This window comes from Lutra lutra, chromosome 14 (assembly GCF_902655055.1).
Source record: "Lutra lutra chromosome 14, mLutLut1.2, whole genome shotgun sequence".
In the NCBI taxonomy this organism is placed as follows: domain Eukaryota; kingdom Metazoa; phylum Chordata; class Mammalia; order Carnivora; family Mustelidae; genus Lutra; species Lutra lutra.
The window spans coordinates 61,824,559-61,844,660 of record NC_062291.1 but is presented as its reverse complement, the minus strand read 5'-3'; the positions used below and the strand labels follow the sequence as shown (position 1 = coordinate 61,844,660).

General features: G+C 38.6%; 1 protein-coding gene and 1 non-coding gene across 3 annotated transcripts in view; both read left to right on the top strand.

The window, feature by feature from the left end:
* The window catches only part of OGA (O-GlcNAcase), a 28,570-nt gene extending 9,128 nt beyond the window's left edge, over nucleotides 1–19,442 (top strand). For both annotated transcript variants that reach the window (XM_047701769.1, XM_047701770.1), the window contains exons 6-17: nucleotides 914–1,085; nucleotides 2,239–2,337; nucleotides 2,948–3,232; nucleotides 5,322–5,480; nucleotides 5,950–6,563; nucleotides 7,375–7,549; nucleotides 10,769–10,854; nucleotides 11,816–11,920; nucleotides 12,901–12,986; nucleotides 13,250–13,442; nucleotides 15,779–15,938; nucleotides 17,267–19,442. In XM_047701769.1, the coding sequence (XP_047557725.1) occupies nucleotides 914–1,085; nucleotides 2,239–2,337; nucleotides 2,948–3,232; nucleotides 5,322–5,480; nucleotides 5,950–6,563; nucleotides 7,375–7,549; nucleotides 10,769–10,854; nucleotides 11,816–11,920; nucleotides 12,901–12,986; nucleotides 13,250–13,442; nucleotides 15,779–15,938; nucleotides 17,267–17,403 (2,271 nt within the window). In that variant the 3' untranslated portion in view covers nucleotides 17,404–19,442. The remainder of the gene's footprint in view (nucleotides 1–913; nucleotides 1,086–2,238; nucleotides 2,338–2,947; nucleotides 3,233–5,321; nucleotides 5,481–5,949; nucleotides 6,564–7,374; nucleotides 7,550–10,768; nucleotides 10,855–11,815; nucleotides 11,921–12,900; nucleotides 12,987–13,249; nucleotides 13,443–15,778; nucleotides 15,939–17,266) is intronic.
* LOC125085361 (U6 spliceosomal RNA) lies at nucleotides 12,007–12,109 on the top strand. Its single transcript, XR_007122888.1, has one exon. It is a non-coding gene; the product is annotated as a U6 spliceosomal RNA (small nuclear RNA).
* Nucleotides 19,443–20,102: the final 660 nt, after the last annotated feature.

The following is a 20,102-nucleotide window of genomic DNA, read 5'->3' as shown; positions in this document are numbered from 1 at the left end:
GGGGTGGGGGGAGAGAACAAATCTTAAGTTCCACACCCAGCGCAGAGCTTCATGTGGCTGGATCTCACAACCCTGAGATCATGACCTGAGCAGAAATCAGGAAGAGTCACCACACGACTGACTGAGCCACTCAGGCTTTTTAAGAGGCTTTTTTCCTGTTTGTTCAAATACTACTGCTGTGTTCCTTCAGATTCATGGATTAGTTAAGTTTATGTGCAGAGATTAATTAAGATCATTGTGTCTTTGGGACTAGAACAGGCCTTGCTTTGTCGCTTCTTGAGTTCACATGTCATTTGTGTTTTTGTATTTTTCTGTTTGGTCTTCTGTAGTCATCAGCCAAGAAGGTAAGATAGGCCATATTGTTGAAGCTTTGTTGGAGCATACTGCATTCAAACTCAAATTAAAATGTTCCCTAAACTTGTCTAGCTATTTAACATAGAAAATATAAAAACAATAGGTTTGGCTTTGAACATTCTAAGGAAAATGTTTGACTTTTAGGTACAACTGTTGTCTCCTTTAATGTTTGGAATCCTGTTTTTTATGTAAACTCTATACCCTGTGTGGGCTTGCAACTCAAGATCCCGAGATTAAGCATTGGATGCTCTACTGATTGAGCCAGACGCCCCTTTTATTTTAACTCTAAAATGAGCTGCTAAAGGGACACCTGGGTGGCTCTAGTTGATTGAGCGCCCGACTCTTGGTTTCAGCTTAGGCCATGACCGTGGGGTCCTGGGATTGAGCCCCATTTCTGTGTTGGGCTCCCTGCTCAGCAGGGAATCTGCTTGTTTTTCCCTCTCTCTGCCCTTCCCCTGCTTGCATGTGCATACGAGCTCTCTCTCAAATAAATTAATAATCTTTTTTTTAAAAATGAGCTTTTAACAGTTTTTTGTTTTGTTTGTTTTACCTTTTCTAGGTTTCTCAGTTTGGGTGCAGGTCATTTGCCTTGCTTTTTGATGATATTGACCATAATATGTGTGCAGCAGACAAAGAGGTATTCAGTTCTTTTGCTCATGCCCAGGTCTCCATCACAAATGAAATTTATCAGTACTTAGGAGAGCCAGAAACTTTCCTCTTCTGTCCCACAGGTATTGTATATAATAGCTTTACATTTAACTAGTTTTCTTGAAATGCATCACTTTCAAAGAATCATGTATGTGTTTTACTGTGTTGTCCCCTCTCCCTTTGGTGGTGTATAAAGTTAGGAATTATTTTTCTAGAAGACATTTCTCACGACCTTACATTGAAGAACTTTTAGGGACTAATAAACGGCAACTGAATAAGCAAAAGATACCATGTATTTTTAGTACTGGAAGTATCTGAGCAGTACATTTTCAGGATTGAAAGAAGGATAGTATTATCCAAACAAAAAACTAGGAAAAGGCAAATTAACATTGCTTTTAACTTAGTCACTTCTCATTTCCTCCTACTTGTTCCTTTTTTCTGCTTGTGCATATCTGTATCCTCTCACTCTTCCCACTTCCATCTGGGCTCTTACATCCAGTAGTCAGCATAGAAAACTTGCTAATTTTTCCTCCCCCTCCCCCTTTCTTCCATTGAAAATGTATTAGCCTCTTTTAGTTCCCTCTCAAAATTTGGCTTATAAGAAATTTCCCCTGACTTGATTTTTTTTTTTTTTATCTCAGAAAGAGATAAGTTAGTCAAAGAATTTTCAGTCTGAATTTAGCTTTGTATGTCTCTTTTCAAGTACTGAGCCATGAACCTTATCTCAGTGGTCTGATACTACATGAATACTCAAATCATGTTTAGTAAGATTATGGTGGGAAATATTTAATTCATTGCAAATTACAGTTGACTTGCAGTTGAGTACTAATAGTCATGGGCATTATGTTGCATTCTTTCTGTTAGGATATTATCAGTTTGTTTTTATTTGGCCTGTAATTATTACTGAGAAAATGTAGGCAGTTCAGAAGTATGTAGAAAATGCTAAAAATTCCAATTATTTCTTTAGTAAACTTTATTTTTAGTGACTATAAGGACCATAAGGATCTGTCTGTATTATTGGAGGAAGAATATCAGATTTATGAATTGAGTCTTTTTTTGAGTTGATTCTTTAATGAACTACCCACTTTAGTTTACTTCCTTTGGGACATGACATGAAGGTTGTTTATTATTTAGATGAAAAGAACTTAGAATTGGTAGACATTTTTCTTCCCCATTTAAAGACCCATGGCCTTTTTATTCCTGACTATTTTACTTAATTTTCCCTCCTACATTCAGAATATTGTGGCACTTTCTGTTATCCAAATGTGTCTCAGTCTCCTTATTTAAGGACTGTGGGTGAAAAGCTTCTACCTGGAATTGAGGTGCTTTGGACAGGTAAGTCTTTAAGATTTATACAGTAAAACTTTAGGTAGCTAGAACTTTAAAAAAACTGGTTGTTCTGGTTAATTGGATACATTTTGAAAACTGAGCCTGAACCAGAAAACTTTGTTGTTAAAATTCTCTTTCTTTTATGAAGTATACATTCTTTATTTAGTATAGAAAACATCTTTGAGGATTTTGCAGTGAATCTGAGTATTGGTTGTTGATAAACAATAGGGAACTGGGCTAAAGGATATTGATCTCAGCCTTAAGAGAGTTTTATTTTATCAAACGAAAACCATCATGCTGGATTGTCAACTAGTAATCACCATGCTGTATTATAGCGGAAAAAGAAATTGTTCACATGAAGATTTATTTCTTAACGTATCAGTTTGAGGAAGCCTGCACAAGCCTCTTTTTACTATTCTATATTCTAGAAATGTGATCTGAGGAAATACTGGGGGGACGGTTGGGTAAAACTGAGTAAAAAGACATATTGTGTACTTTGAAAAGAAAAATTGTCAGAAAGTGTATATATAACAAAATACAGTAAAAAGTTGAATGCAGTATATTTTGAGGAATCACGTTTGAGGGTCTTTTAACAAATGATCGTCATTGTTTCTAGGTCCTAAAGTTGTTTCTAAAGAAATTCCGGTGGAGTCCATTGAAGAGGTTTCTAAGATTATTAAGAGAGCTCCAGTAATCTGGGATAACATTCATGCTAATGATTATGATCAAAAGAGACTATTTCTGGGGCCATACAAGGGAAGATCCACAGAACTCATCCCACGGTTAAAAGGAGTCCTTACTAATCCAAATTGTGAATTTGAAGCTAACTATGTTGCCATCCACACCCTTGCCACCTGGTACAAATCAAACATGAATGGAGTGAGAAAAGATGTAGTGATGAGTGAGTACACTGCTTAATCCCTGACTTTGGGGGGGAGAGCTGGAGTTAAGTAGAGCTATTGGCAAGTGTGTGTTCCTTTGTCGTCATAATTCTTAAGAGGTTTTTAAAGTGTGTTGTTTAGTTCTGTGAATGAGATACATATGATATGATAGGCTGAGTGGCTTTGGACAGATTAATTTCTTGGCCTTGGTTCTCTGCTTTCCCCTTTCCCCCCTTCTTTGCTTTTAAAATGTGACTTAGTCTTTGAAATCTGAATACTAGACAAAGTAGTCTTTTGAGTGTTCTTGTTATCCCTAGAATAACTCTGATTCAGTTGGTGTTTTCTGGTGATTTTTATTAAATGGGATATTTTATTTTTATTTATTTGAGAGAGAGAGCAAGCACAAGCCTGAGGAGGAGCAGGCAGAGGGACAAGCAGACTCCCTGCTGAGCAGGGAGCCTGATGCAGGACTTGATCCCAAGACCCTGGGATCATGACCTGAGCTGAAGGCAGACACTTAACCGGCTGAGCCACCTGGGCGCCTCACATTCATTGACATTGAAACACATATTAAGATATGGCAAGTGCACCTTCCTGACACTAAGATGGAAAGAATAAAGTAGTCCCAACTTTTGAAGGACATAGTCTGGTTTTGAATGAAGCATATAGGTGGCTGTGCTATGGTTTGATAAATGCTGAGGTAGCTGTCTACAAAATGCTGTGGGAATACAGAGGAAAAAGTGATTACTTAGCTAAGCAGCAGTGGTAGTAAGAAACAATCTCATAGAGGAGGGAATACTTAAACTGCATCAGAGTATGAGTAAGGGTTGGTGGGCAAGAGATGAAAACACTGGACACTGAAAATTTGAAGTTACCTGAATTTTGGTCCATTTAGGAAGTATGGAGATGTCACATTATGATGCTTGAGTGTGGTATGTAGTTGTATAGTTGTTTTTTCCTGAGTTTTGTATTCCTACTTCCAGTCTGTTTATTGGGTTAAACCTTCCATTAAGGCTCATTGTGGACTCTCTCCGTTAAAAAATAAGATTTCGGTCTTCTTTGTATACATGGCACCTATTCTCTTTTTTAAAAGATTCCATTTATTAGAGCACAAGCAGGTAGAGCAGCAGGCCGAAGGAGAGGGAGAAGCAGGATTCCCACCGAGCGGGGAGCCTGACTTTTGGGATTTGATCCCAAGACACTGGGATCATGACCTGAGCCAAAGTCAGATGCTTAACGGACTGAGCTGCCTAGGCAACACTCTATACCTCCTATCTCTTTTAAGGCTGAGAATGAAGCACTTAAAGGAGTAGTAGATAATTAGCCAAACTGGGCCAAATGCAGGGAAATAGGAAGGAAAGCTAAGAATAGGAGGGTTTTGGATATTAGTATCCAGAATTCAGACCTTATCTTTTCTAACACATCCTGGTTCAGAGAGCTTCATTATGTGCTCATTATCTGTGCTCATATTTGGGTTCTCTGTTGATTTTTCTCTCCCCCCTACTCAATACAGTTACTAATTTGCTTATTTTTTCATGATTTGCCCATTATAGTTATAAGCCCCTTGAAGGGGTTGGGAATGTTTTTTTATGGAAATTATAGTGCCTTAAACCTCAAATTCCCAATGATTGGTACTCAGTGAACATTTATGAACAACTTTTCCAGTGATTCTAAAGGTAGTGTTCTGTATTTCAAGTGGGATGTTATATTTAGCAGTGTATTTAGATGACTACAGGTGAAGTGGTCCAGTTAAGGTTGTGTTTGCATTTTTATGTTTAAGGTTTGTTCTCGTTCCTATTGTTTCTCTAGTTGTACTGTAATAATTGTTTTGCATTTGTCCCTCTCATCAGGAGGCTTTTTGTAATCAAAACTGTTTTTTGGAACGCCTGGGTGGCTCAGTTGGTTAAGCCGCTGCCTTCAGCTCAGGTCATGATCCTCGGGTCCTGGGATCGAGTCCCGCATCGGGCTCCTTGCTTGGCAGGGAGCCTGCTTCCTCTTCTCTCTCTGCCTGCCTCTCTGCCTGCTTGTGTGTACTCTCTCTCTCTGACAAATAAATAAAATCTTTAAAAAAAAAAAATAAAAACTGTTTTTTGTGTTTTTTCTTTGCAGCCGACAGTGAAGACAGTACTGTATCAATCCAGATAAAGTTAGAAAATGAAGGCAGTGATGAAGATATTGAAACTGATGTGCTCTATAGTCCACAGATGGCTCTAAAGTTAGCTTTAACAGAATGGTTGCAGGAGTTTGGTGTACCTCATCAGTATAGCAGTAAGTTGGGCCCTTCTTTTAAGGGGGTTAGATTACATGCTTGAGTCCTAAAGTAAACAACATTTGATGTGCCTGTCATAGGCCCACCAAACAAAATCTTATTTAGGAAGGGATCTAGAGAATAAGGTCTTTAAAATCTTAACTTTTGGTCTTAAGTAGCTTTTAATCTTGATGGAATGCTAATTTGTTTTAAAAATACCTTTTTTGGAATAATTGTTTTTACATCTAGATCTTCAAAAGAGAAGATTATACATGTTGGCATATTTAGGGGATGTTTATTATGTTCCTTTTTTCTCTCTTCCCTCTCTACCTCCCTGTTGGTTTAGAGAAATTGTGCTTTTCTCAGGGCTCAATATTATCTAGAATCTCAAATTGAGGCTCCAGTTACAGATACAAGAAAACATTTCTCTAGATCTGATTTGTTCTGTTTTCTAACTCTGATTATCTTTGTGGTGATTTGTCTTTGTAGGTAGGCAAGTTGCACACAGTGGAGCTAAAGCAAGTGTAGTTGATGGGACACCCTTAGTTGCAGCACCCTCTTTAAATGCCACAACTGTAGTTACAACAGTTTATCAGGAGCCCATTATGAGCCAGGGAGCAGCCTTGAGTGGTGAGCCTACAGCTCTGACCAAGGAAGAAGAAAAGAAACAACCAGATGAGGAACCCATGGACATGGTAGTGGAAAAACAAGAAGAAACAGACCACAAGAATGACAGTCAAATACTAACTGAAATTGTTGAAGCTAAAATGGCTGAGGAATTGAAACCAATGGACACAGATAAAGAGAGCATAGCTGAATCAAAATCCCCAGAGATGTCTATGCAGGAAGATTGCATTAGTGATATTGCCCCTATGCAAACTGATGAACAGACAAACAAGGAGCAGTTTGTGCCAGGTCCAAATGAAAAGCCTTTGTACACTGTGGAACCAGTGACTTTGGAGGATTTGCAGTTGCTTGCTGACCTATTCTACCTTCCTTATGAGCATGGACCCAAAGGAGCACAGATGTTAAGAGAGTTCCAGTGGCTTCGAGCAAATAGCAGTGTTGTTAGTGTCAATTGCAAAGGAAAAGACTCTGAAAAAGTGAGTATGCTTAATTTATCCTCTTTTTTTTTTTTTAAGATTTTATTTATTTATTTGACAGAGAGAGACCACAAGTAGACAGAGAAGCAGGCAGAGAGAGAGAGAGGGAAGCAGGCTCCCCGCTGAGCAGAGAGCCCGATGCGGGACTCGATCCCAGGACCCTGAGATCATGACTTGAGCCGAAGGCAGCAGCCTAACCCACTGAGCCACCCAGGCGCCCTTAATTTATCCTCTTTAGCCTGGGTGGATCCCCATGCTGTGAAGATACGGAGGAAGCCTTTAATGAGTATGTTGGTAATTCTCTGAAATTGACCACGTCTTAGAATATGCTCTGTAAAGTGGACGTGGACTCTGCTGATTCTGGTGCATAGAATCTCATAGAATGAAGGAAAGTCAGAGTTGATTATTTTATTTTATTTTATTTTATTTTTTTAAAGATTTTATTTATTTGACAGAGAGAGATCACAAGCAGGCAGAGAGGCAGGCAGAGAGAGAGAGAGGGAAGCAGGCTCTCTGCTGAGCAGAGAGCCTGATGCGGGGCTCCATCCCAGGACCCTGAGATCATGACCTGAGCCGAAGGCAGAGGCTTTAAGCCACTGAGCCATCCAGGCGCCCCCAGAGTTGATTATTTTAGAAATACTTGTCGCTTTGGGGAGACGCAGACTTATTGCTTGTCTAAAGAGTTTAAGCCCAGTGATCCTTGAATGTTTAGGGTAAGTTGCAGGTACCTAATAATACAGTTTATAATATGTTTTAGGTTATTTTGTTTTTTAGCAGTTTTTTGAGTCATATTTTTATTGATCTTCAATAGATTGAAGAATGGCGGTCACGAGCAGCCAAGTTTGAGGAGATGTGCGGATTGGTGATGGGAATGTTCACTCGGCTCTCCAACTGTGCCAACAGGACAATCCTTTATGACATGTACTCCTATGTTTGGGATATCAAGAGTATAATGTCTATGGTGAAGTCTTTTGTACAGTGGTTAGGTAGGTGCACCAGGAATAATCTCTCTTCCTCAGATATATTGTCCCTTAAAAATGGAAAGAAAAAAAAAGAAAGAAAAAGATTATCCCACAGGGAGAAAAATATGTAAGAAATTGGCAAATTTCCAACTCCATTTAAATTCTTTGCTTAGATTTCTTTTAAAGGTATAGCCATTGTTGGCAAACTTGAGATGCAAGTCTCCGTAAATACATCAAATTGATTTTTCTCCCTTGGGCTAATTCAGCAGAAATATCTTTAAAATGTGTTAGAAAAGTACTGACTTTAACTTGCTATGACTGAATGCTTCCTGGATGGAACCCTGTCTAGCGCTTTATCTGATTTGGAGATGAGACACTATGAATTGTGACTGTAAGCTCTCTGCTGCTTGCTGTGTCTTGATAACATTAATTGCTGTGTTTAACAGAACAATTGCTGAAATGACCTAAGGGGCCTGGCAAGAGGAAGCTATCCTCCCAGCCCTGTGCGCATGCGAGCTTTAGTGGTAGGCTATTCTGGTGCTACTTGGTATTATTTCACATGGCTTTTTGTTTATTCCTCTGACAAATAATTGGTTTTAGAAGGGGATGAAAATTGCAATCCCCTGAAAATTCTCTCCTTCATTAAATGGACTTCTTTGTGTCTCTTGAAAACTGATTTTTTTTTTCTTTTTTGGGGAAATTCTCAACAAACTTGGTAAAAAAGCACCAGCATGGCCAAGTTTCTCCAGGGACCTCATTTCATTTCCAGGTTTCAATCCAGCTATAAGGAATATGTAATGGACTTAACATACAGCACACAGCAGGCAGCAAGGCTAACTGACATGTCATAGTTTTCATAGTAGTCACAAATACTATGATGGGTTACTTGGTCTTGGTTGTGAAACAGATGAGTGTGAACACTGTGAGCTTAGATTAAGGAGTAGTAGCAGTGAGATTTCTCACTTTCTGCCTATATACTTTTGGATTCTCAAATATTAAGAAAAAAATAAAGCTTTCCTTTGACACACCTAATTAGCAGTTAAAAGTAGTGTCTCTGTTACTTTGAAAATATAGAACTTTGGGTTTCTGTATATTTAGCACAACAGATGGAGGATTTTTAACTCATGTTAAAAGACTCCACGACTCCTCTTTTTTGTGATATCTATGTCTAGGCTCAGGAAAAACCTCTATATTGGTTATTGGATGATAACCTTTGCCTTCAGGCTTCTGGCCAGGGAGTTAAAATTAAATCTCTTACAGGAATTTAAATCCTAAGTTTCTAGTCTGAAATCTGGATTCTTGAGCTTGGGAAAGTATCATTTAAAACATTTGATACTGAGTTTTTAAATTCAGGAATTACTAAAAAATAAATTTTTGATCATATACAGTATTATTTCTGCTTCCTCTCCGGTTCTATTTCTGTACTGTGCAAATACGGGGGCAGTTTCCCAAATTGTGTAGCTAGCTATTGTGCATTCAAGGTCAGAGCATCTTAGAAGTTTTAAGTAATTGTCTTGCCATCCACATAGTTTTACAAAAAGCTCACTACAAGGAGAATATTTTCATGGATCTGTAGTAATTTCAGGGAGTTACTGAGTAGAACCCTTTGTTTTCCTCTTCTCTCCAGTCCAGCTGGCATTCAGTCCTTTAAAGAATGTGGCTATGCAGTTCTTTTGATTACTAACGACTTCTATTATCTTCTTCCCCATTGTGTACAGATGGGAGAATCCTCAGCACAAGTGTCTACTACTATTGGATGGACAGCGGCAGATGTTCACAGCGCGTCATGATTAATTAGTTTAAATTGAAAGGTTCTATCTGTGAGGTAGCTCAGATTTAAGGGCAGTAGACATGAACTGAAGTCACGTTTGCGCAGCGACTGAGGCATTAACCATGTTTTCATTTACACAGCTCTTCGTACATGCAGCTTTTTATTGTAATAGTTGGAAGTGCTAGTTATGTTGTAGTCTCAAAGTGGGGGGTAGGATAAATTGGCTGTCTTAAAGTTTGAGAGTCTAGTTTTTTCCTGCAGTGTAAATTTACACTGAGCTATGGAATGGGGCATGTTCTCTTAACCTAAATTTTGACCCTATTTCATATTTATTTTACAAATTCACATACTATATATGTTTTCTTAAAGCACCCCTACCCCTAAAAAAATGACAAACCTGGATATAATCTCTTAATGGGCCTGAATTGTGAACAAAAAAACTGGTTTGCTTTGGGACTGTCTGACTAGCACATTATATCTTGTACTGATGAGACTGTTAACTTGAACAGGAGGTAGAATGCTGTCTTCAAATGGAAAAGAACTATATTGCGCTGCTTTATCTTGTCAGAAGACTAGGCAGGTGCTTTTGATTTGGCCTCCAAATAATTTGCTTTCCATTATTTCTTGTTGTTAGTTTCCTTATTGCCTCTGAAGTTGGCTAAGTCATGGTGACCTTAGTGCTGACTTCTGGACCTCAAACCCTTCCACTCTGTGCCTGTGTTCAATGTGCTGCAAAGAGTATAATGGTCAATCAGAAGAGCCAGATACTGTCATACTTTTAAGAAAAGTATGTCTTAGCTCTGGATAAATTAGGAGCATCAGTTGGCTCTCCTTGGTTCTTAGAATTTGTCTGACTGCTATTAGTATTAACCAAGTCTGAATTGGATTGTCTTTCTTAGAAAAAATAGTTTTCATTGTGTTTTGCTGTCACCTTACTGAACAATTTCTTTTGTTTAGTCTGCTGACCTTAGTTTTCTGACAAGATTAATCCTGTCCCTCCCCCTTTTTCCCTTCCTGTACCCTTCCTCATAATGTAAAATGTGACTTCAGACAGGTTTAATTCCTTCATGGGCTGTGATAATAAAATGTCTTGCCTAATTCATTTCACTTCATGATTACGGTAATTTCACTACAGAGCAAGCAGCTGGCTTGATTTTTTTTTTTTTAACAGCTGTATCTAGGGAATATATAAGCTTGATGACCCAGACAGACTTGAGACTGACTTTCCTTCCAATAATTAAAGGGTAGATAGAACTCTTTACAGTGATTATTCATTAATCAAAGGAAGAAACATTGGTATTGAAATTACATTACAAATAAAAAAAAATTATTATCACAGCCTTGTCCTGAAACCCTGGATTATTATTGTTAGAGAGCTATTTCCACAAAGTGTTTGTTAGTGTGTTGGACGTTTGAGACCCCAGGAAATCCCCTTTCTCGTAACGTTCTCCGCTTGGATCTGATCTCAACAGGGTGTCGTAGTCATTCTTCAGCACAGTTCTTAATTGGAGACCAAGAACCCTGGGCCTTTAGAGGTGGTCTAGCAGGAGAGTTCCAGGTATCAATATGAATTCACAACTGAATTGACATTTTCTTTGTTTTATGAGAAACCTTATGTTGCGCATCAGATGGCTGGAAGGATTGGTCTGCCGAAGGCTTTCTAGTCCCAAATTCAATTTAGTTACATAGCTGGATTTTAAATCAAATTTTCCTCCTCTTTCACAGTAATTTCTGAAGGAGATGCTGCCAATTCCCCCCGCGCCTGCGAAGCGCAGCGGCTCTAGGTATACACTTCACATTGTTTCTTTGCAGGTCGCACACCATTTTAATCTGCGCCCGCAATGCACAATGCGCGCATGCTTGTCTGCCAGTGGAAACTCCATGAGCAAAAAGGATGAATAATATGCAAGTGAATGGTGAAAGGACTTTTGAATACTTTCCCAGTTACCTTATAAATAAAACTTGTACTCTAAAGAACAATCTGTTAATGAAAATTTGAACAAAATAAGAAGCTTTTTTGGTGTTGGAATTTGTTCATGGACTTTTCAGGTGCTCTACTTTTCTCCCCCCAACAGGTGCTCTGCTGCGCACAGCAAACTGAAGCGCATTGCTTTGGGGATAAAGCGTCTCCTGGACAGATAACCCTCTTCAGACCAAACCTCTCCTCCTGACATTCTGTTCTGCCATCTTTTAGTACAGAGATGGTCTATATAAGATTGGTTTAAAAAACAATAGATTTGTGATACTGGAATAGATTTTTTTTTTTTTAACTATAAATTTAAATCTCCATTAATATGCCACTAAAGCTATGTAACTCAGTTTGGGTAATTTCTATTCAGAAGCACCCCCTTCCCCCAGCAAAGAGGTGTTTATTTTAGTAAAGCATAGTACACCCCTCTTCTTTAGGTCTGCCTGCAGTAGCCAGTTAATGTTAAGTTGGTAATCTGCAGTGCACACCCATTTAAAGAAATGGATATCTTCCCAACACTAATCCATCTCCTTTTTGTTTCTTCCCACAGCGTTTGCTGCCTATTGATGGGGCAAATGATCTCTTTTTTCAACCACCCCCACTGACTCCTACCTCCAAAGTTTATACTATCAGACCATATTTTCCTAAAGATGAGGTAATTGTCTGCCTACCCACTTGGTATATGGTTATGGTGCTCACTTACTACGTACCTTTGAACTCCCTGTTTAAAAAAATCGATTCTGGTGTGTTGCAGCTATAATGCTAAAATTGGAATGATAGAAGAATGGTTAGCATGACCCCTCTGCAAGGATGGCATGCAAATTATGAAGCATTTCATATTTTATTTATTTTAAAAAGTTGTTTTAAATTTTATTTATTTATTTGAGAGGACATAGAGGGGGGATTGTCAGAGGGAGAAGCAGATTCCCTGCTGAGCAGGAAACCCAATGAGGGTTGATCCAAGGACTCCAGGTTCATGACCTGAGGAAGTATTTCTGTCTTCAAATAGGTACTTGAGGTGGAAAAGTTAACAAACATTGAACACCCGAGGGGTAATACTTGAGGAAGAACCTGATAAGGAACTTAGATTCATAACCTCTTGAGCTAAGGCCTTCAAGTCCTCCTTTATGAAGATCAGCTAAACTGTACTTAGAGTTGGAATTGAAATATAATCAGTGTGTCCAAAAGATAGGTTGTCTTTCACTGATTTTCTCTTTTAGTATTCTGTAGTTTTCAGTTGTGAAGTGTCAGTAGGCTGTTGATAATCAGCTTACAGGAAGCAGCAAGTCTGTTTAAAGACAGCATGTTTAAAACATTTTGGACAGTACGGAATGGAGAGCCTCAGCATCATATGCCGCATGTTGAATCCACTGCTCAGCTACCTAAAACTGTCCCCTGTGAAGCAACTCTATGTGTACTATAACCATACTGTTTTCTACTGATACAGCAAACAGGATTCTGTAAATAAATTTTTATTTAACAAGCATTGGTGATATTTATGACAGGCCAGGTGTTTTGTTATTCCCTGTCTTAGAAGTCTAGTCTAACTTTTAGAAGTCTAGTCTAACTTACGAGTCCTAGTACTAAATTCGGTTGCTATTTTTCTTGATGCGTTTAACTAGATTGTATTTTCAGGCTTCCGTGTACAAGATTTGCAGAGAAATGTATGACGATGGAGTGGGTTTACCTTTTCAAAGTCAGCCTGACCTTATTGGAGACAAGTATGTGATGAAGTATTTGGATTTGTTGAATTTGGGAGTAGCATTTCATAGGTTAATCAGGTTGAGGGGAGGTGATGATTAGAAATAAGGTTTTCTAGAAATCCCACTTCAGTTTTAATAAAATTAGAATATTAATGTGCATTTTCAGTTTCTTAAACCAGATGTAGTTTCCATAGGTTGCCATTCAAGTACATTAGACCTACATCACTGAAGTCTAAAGTTTTTTGTTATAACCTTATTCTGCCTTCTTTTCTTCTGAGCAGGTTAGTAGGAGGACTACTTTCCCTTAGCCTGGATTACTGTTTTGTCCTAGAAGATGAAGATGGCATATGTGGTTATGCCCTGGGCACTGTAGATGTTACCCCCTTCATTAAGAAATGTAAAATTTCCTGGATTCCCTTCATGCAGGAGAAGTATACCAAGCCAAATGGTGACAAAGAACTCTCTGAGGCTGAGGTAATAACAGGTTTAGAGTTATACTACAGTAATTTTTCTTAAAGTAAGCAGATATGTCTTAAAAATCTCAGTACTTTATAGATTTCCTACAAAAAAGAATTCTTGATGCTTATTCTTAAGTACACTTTTTTTAACATCAGCTTTTCTTTTTAAAGAGATTGTAATTAATTTATTTGAGAGAGGGAGCACATGTGGGTGGGGGTTGGAGGGAGGAGCAGAGGGAGAGGGACAAGCCAATCTTGTTTCATGAGTGGACCCTGAAACAGGGCTGGATCCACAGTGACCCCTGAGATGTCAACCTGAGCCAAAATCAAGAGTTAGATGCTTAACCAACTGAGTCACCCAGGCCCCCCCCTTAAGCATGGCATTTTCCATTGTTCCCTCAGCATTATGGAGTTTTTTTAAAATTTGGAAGTGTTATAATAACTTCCTCAAGTAAAAATAAAATAATAGACTTCTTTTTTCCTTCCGTTTTGAATCACTAGACTTAAATGGTCCCTTTGGGGATTCAGGGCAAGTTTAGGTAATTAAAATCTCTCATTTGCTTGTCTGGAGGCTCACTTGCCTTCTCGGTACTATATTTCTCATTGTAATAAATAAAAGAGGTGAGCTACTTAGAGCCTGTTTCCAGATATGAGCACTTTTTTTTTTTTTTTTTTTTTTTTTTTTTCCCAAGTAAGCTCCATGCCCAGCATTGAGCCCAGTGCAGGACTTGCTCTCAGAACCCCGAGATGAAGACCTGAGCTGAGATCAAGAGTCAGATGCTTAACCTTCTGAGCTACCCAGGGGCTCCCAGAGAGGAGCACTCAGCCCTGTCCCAACTTCAGTGAATTTTTCTCATCCTCTGCAAATTCCTGTCCAGTTACTTTGGTTTATACATCCCATATGTATATTTAAAAATAGTTCCTTTTTGATAATGTTTATGCTCAAAATAAATACATTTAGGTATATATTTGGACCCTTTGATTTGTGACATCGTTTTTCTTCCATGTTGTTCCTCCTCCCCTTTTCTGAAATTCTTTACTTCTCTTCCCCATACAAATTTACTTAATGTTCTCTTACAGTTTATTACTACTTCTTACCTTCTGCCCCTAGCCATATGGCTGTGTAATAAGAGGATGGTGTGGAGTAGCCTCACTTACTCGGGATTACATAGATACTATTATAACCACAGCATGCTGATGATTGAGCTGTTGATGTTTTACTGTTTCATATACCTGATCATTATAGTTCGTAGCATAGGAACATAAAAAAAATGACCAAGGTGTCTGCTGCAACATTTTTTTTTTTTTAAGATTTTATTTATTTATTTATTTGACAGAGATCACAAGTAGGCAGAGAAGCAGGCAGAGAGGAGGAAGCAGGTTCCCTCCTGAGAAGAGAGCCCGATGCAGGGCTCGATCCCAGGACCCTGAGATCATGACCTGAACTGAAGGCAGAGGCTTTAACCCACTGAGCCACCCAGGCACCCCAATATTTTTAAATGTACATTTTGTGCAAGCAATACAAACTTTTTTTTTTTTTTTTCAAAAATTTTTTTAAGATTTTATTTATATTTGAGAGAGAGACAGAGACAGAGAAAGCATGAGAGGGAAGAAGGGCAGAGGGAGAAGCAGGTTCCTGGTGGAGCTGGGAGCCCAATGTGGGACTCGATCTCTGGACTCCGGGATCATGACCTGAGCCGAACGCAGTTGCTTAACCAGCTGAGCCACCCAGGTGCCCAAACAACACAAACTTAAATTTTGTTTAAATTTTAACTATTTTTAGATTTAGCAGAGATAATACAGAGTTCCTATATCCCTCACCCATTTTCTATATTTGTCCAAGTCTTTTTTTTTTTTTTAAAGATTTTATTTATTTGACAGAGAGAAATCATAAGTAAGCAGAGAGGCAGGCAGAGAGAGAGGAGGAAGCAGGCTCCCTGCTGAGCAGAAAGCCCGATGTGGGGCTCGAACCCAGGACCTGGGATCATGACCTGAGCCGAAGGCAGCGGCTTAACCCACTAAGCCACCCAGGCGCCCCTATATTTGTCCAAGTCTTAAGAAACCAATGTTAGTTCATTACTGTAAACTCCACATTTTATTCACCTGTTTTTCTACTAATGTCCTTTTTTTGTTTCAGAATCCAATCCAGGACACCACATTACCTTTAGACAAACTTTAAGAGTGAAAATGCTAGAATTATAAGCTAATTAATTCTTCATGTGATAATTACATGATGACTGGAAGAGTTTCTGAATGTGGCTCTCCTTTTCCTATTGCTGGGTTCTATAGTTGGGGTATAGATATATAATGAGTAGCTGCTAAAAGTCAAGAGACTCTTTCAAATTTTTACAGAAAATAATGTTGAGTTTCCATGAAGAGCAGGAAGTATTGCCAGAAACTTTCCTTGCCAACTTCCCTTCCCTGATAAAGATGGATATTCACAAAAAAGTAACTGACCCAAGCGTAGCCAAAAGCATGATGGCTTGCCTCCTGTCTTCACTGAAGGCTAATGGTGAGTACATATTCATGTAGTTGCTGGTGTTTGAGCTAAGTGGGGACAGGATAAAAAAAGTAAATTACAGTGAATTTACATTCCCCTCCCCATCATTTATGGTTTGGCTTCTGAATTATTAGTGGTGTAAGAATTGTATGTGTATTAATAGTTGGAAAATGCCACTCTTTTACACTACAAATGCTTATTTTGAGCTCCATTGAAATGAGAAGTGAACACATGAGGTTAACTTTATTTTGCCAGGAGACTCACTATGATAACTGAAAATTAAATGAACCTTTGGAAGAAACTACATTTAGGAATGCAGAGCTTGAGTTTGTTTGCCATTTTCAACCTTTGGATATACTTACTTATATTAGTGGTATGAAACTTTTCTGTAAAGGACTAGATAATAAATATTCTAGACTTTATTTTTTATTTATTTTAAAGTACACTGTGCCCAACATGGGACTTGAAGTCATGACCCCAAGATCAAGTCACATGCTCTGCCTAGTGAGCCAGCCAGGTGCCCCTACATTTTCTTTTTCTTTTCTTTTTTCTTTTTTTTTTTTTACACAAACCTTAAGTGTAGAAAACTATTTTTAGTTCTTCTGCAGTATAAAAATGGGCAGCTTGTTTGAGACCAATCCTTAGAGGGTTGTTGATAAATGGGAATGCACTTGTTTGCATCTTTGTTATCATTTAAGTCAGTGGTGTCCCCTTTGTGGAATAATTTAAACAACTCTCTCTGAAGACAGCATAATTCTCAGTGTTGTTCTTGGAACGGAATCACGCCAGGTATATGAGGTATGTCTTAGAATATACAACATATTCTGGTAATATTAGTTTGTGACATGAGCTGGAATGGCCTTTGCCCTATGGGCGCTTCAGAGGTACTTCATATTAAAAACATCAAACAGAGGTATTCTTTGCTTTGCTCCATTTATTTTAATTTGAGGCTTCTTACAGCCTTTTCCTCAGAAGATTTTCATTCTGGGGAAGACTTTCACTGACAGTTGGATTTTTTTTTACATTGAGGTATTTTTGACAATCAAGAATTGTATATATTTAAGGTGTACAATTTGATGATTTGAAATACATCATAAGTAATCACATTCAAGCTAGTTTAACATATCCATCACTTAGGATAGTTGCCACTGCAATATTTGGTATTGATAAATATTAATATTCATTGAATATTAATAGGAATTTAAAAATTATATGAAATTTAGGGGCTGTTATAGACAAGGTCCTGTTATCATCTGTTTGAAGTATATTAAGGATTCTTCACAATTCCTATCCATGATTCTAACTGACATTTACGTTTTAAATATTTGTTTCATTTCTAGGCTCCCGGGGGGCTTTCTGTGAAGTGAGACCAGATGATAAAAGAATTCTGGAATTTTACAGCAAGTTAGGCTGTTTTGAAATTGCAAAAATGGAAGGATTTCCAAAGGATGTGGTTATACTTGGTCGAAGCCTGTGATACTTGTTGGCACTTTGAACTGTCCGAAAGTCTCTTAACTTAACCTGGTGGGTGGTGGTTGGGGTCTTCATACAGTTCAGCCTCTGGAATGGCAACACATCTGCCAATTGGGATTAGAAACGAAGACTGTGTAAAACTCACCTATCACACTTTGAGATTACTCACTGCTTGGAAGATAGTATTGATGCAAATCCTCTTTGAAACAGATGTGGGCCTCCTTCTTGGGTCTTGTGTTAGGTGCCAAGACCTCTTTACATGGGCTTATAGGGAGGGGGTCTTCAATAAATGGTAGTCAGCACTGTGTTCTGCATCCAGTGTGGTTGCATTTCTCATCTGATAGTAATCAAAATCATTTGTCATCCTCTTTGGCTTATTGAATGAAATGTCTCTCATTCTTTGGGGACATGGCAGAAATGAGAAAGAGTTCGTAGGTTTCAGAGGCTTCAAGGTAGAGATTCCAAGTGGGATGATTGTGGCATAGTTTTAAGCTGAATAAATGATTTTAATTTGGGGCGGTTTTTCTGCTCTTTGTAAAGCCATGACCAATTGTCTCTTGTAGTGACCATTGGTTCAGGCATGTTGTGCTTTTGTAGGGACAAATGTGCAGTTGTTTGTGGCAAAAGCTTAAAAATGGCAAACTTGTAAATTTTTGTATATAAACTAGCTGTAACCTGACTATCGTTTGTGTTCACTGTTTTTGTAATTTTTTTTCCTTTTGAAAAATGAAAGGGTGTGGTTCAGGATGGCACTTTGAATAATGTAAATCAGTGGAAGACGGATTTTCTTTACTTTTCCCTTTGTTTTGGGTTGTTTTTTTTTTTTTTTTAGAAGTTGTATTATTTTTGAAGTGCCTCCCACCTAGGGCTAGGCCATGACCACTTTGGGTACGAGCCTAACTTCATGGGACTCAATGTTTTGCAAAGTGCAGTCACTTCTGGAAATTAACCTCGATGCAGGTCAGCATGTGAAATGTTAGTTTTGACATCTGTCAAGTAGGGTTCAGGGACTGATTGGTCCCATTTGCCCTGAGATCAGTTGTCCTTTAATTTCAAGACCTGTTACAACTGGTTTTATTAAATCAGAGTCTTTAATTCTTGCATGTTTTTATCTAATTTTTAAACAAATGAGCACACTTTAACCAGTGACTTAGAGGCTACCCCTTTTTTCCCTCTTTCCTTTAACCACAGATTATGAAAGCTCCATGTATTTTAATTTAGGTTTGGTGTTTTTAGGGGTTCTGAGCATGAGGCTAGCAGGTAATCTCTGCAGGATTCATTTTTTCATCATGGCTGGCTGACTTCCATGAATTCAGAACAGGATTTTGTTATCTTGTTTCCCTGCAGTTTTGTTACCAGCTGTTTTACTTTGAGCTGAGGTGGGAGGTGCAAGGAGAAGGAAACTTGAAACATTTTCCTTCATGAAGTTCATCAGTGTGGGCTTTTGAGTCTTAAAGCATCATACCTAGTGGTATCTAGTGACTTTGAACCAGGGCCTGTGAGTGTGCACTGAATGGTAAGATGAAGGGAGGAGGAAGAAGGAGACCTTCATTTTCAGGGTGGAAACCTTTAATTGATAGAAGGGTATGATGTTGGAAAGCTGGAACCAAGTTTGCATTTTAAAGGGTTAAGGGAAGATCTCTATAAGATACTGTTTAAAACAACTTAGTGCCACTTGGTTGTCTCTTTAAGTACATTTTGTATGCTAGTAGACAATTGTAGCATTTATCTGGAGGATTTCAGGGTAAACTTATGGAATCAGGATTTTTAGCAAGGTTGCTTGTGGTTTTCTCTTGGCTTATAATAATCATTTGGCTGGTCCTCTTGTCATAGATGCTAACTGTGCAACAGATGTCCAGGCCTGTACTTTCATCACTCTAGGATGGTAAAGTGCTATGCTCACTTCTGTGGTTATGAATATTTATTAAGGTTGGAATGACATTTTGTTGATTGTTTAGATCACAGCTCAGTTCCTATAGAAAACGAACTGTAAAACTATCTGAAGACCATGCAAGAGGCAAAATAAAACTTGAAGTGAATGTGTGTGGTGGTGTACTGTGTAAACCTACTTCTTGTGTCTGCCTGGTACTTTTTCTCCTGCCTTTCATGCATTACCTACAAGGAAGTACTCTCCACAGCTATTTCAAGTTAGGGGCTGCACTTTCCCTTTCCCATCTTCAGTAAAAAGACTTCCAGATTTTCCTCAAGGCAAGGTAAAAGACAAAAGTAGACTAGCTCTTGGCCAAGCCACCCTCCCCACAGTTAGCCTGGGTGTGAGTTAAGGCAGCTAATTTGAATGAGTCCCCTCCTTCTAGTGGGATAAGGGACTCATTCAAATTAGCTGCCTTAACAGTTCATCAGATTCTTTGATCAAAAGGTGAATGGTGGGGGGCGGTGGAGGGGATGGGGAGTTGCCCTCCCGAAACTATGTGACTGAGGAGTGTAAGGTGGAAGGATATTTTGGGTTGATTTGGAATTAATAAACTCCACAATGTGTCTGCAAGGATGAGCATCCCCAAATCCGAAATGACATGCTTTGCTAACAAGCGCCAGCATCCAAGCAGCATCTAAAGCTCCATAAAAGTAGGCCTTCTGGACAGTAAACTTAAGGTCCTTAGAGCAGGAAGCATATAAGGAAGAGGACCGAGTGGTTCCTTGGTTCTAATAGAAAACACCCGGAGCTGAAAAGTAAGAATCCTCGAG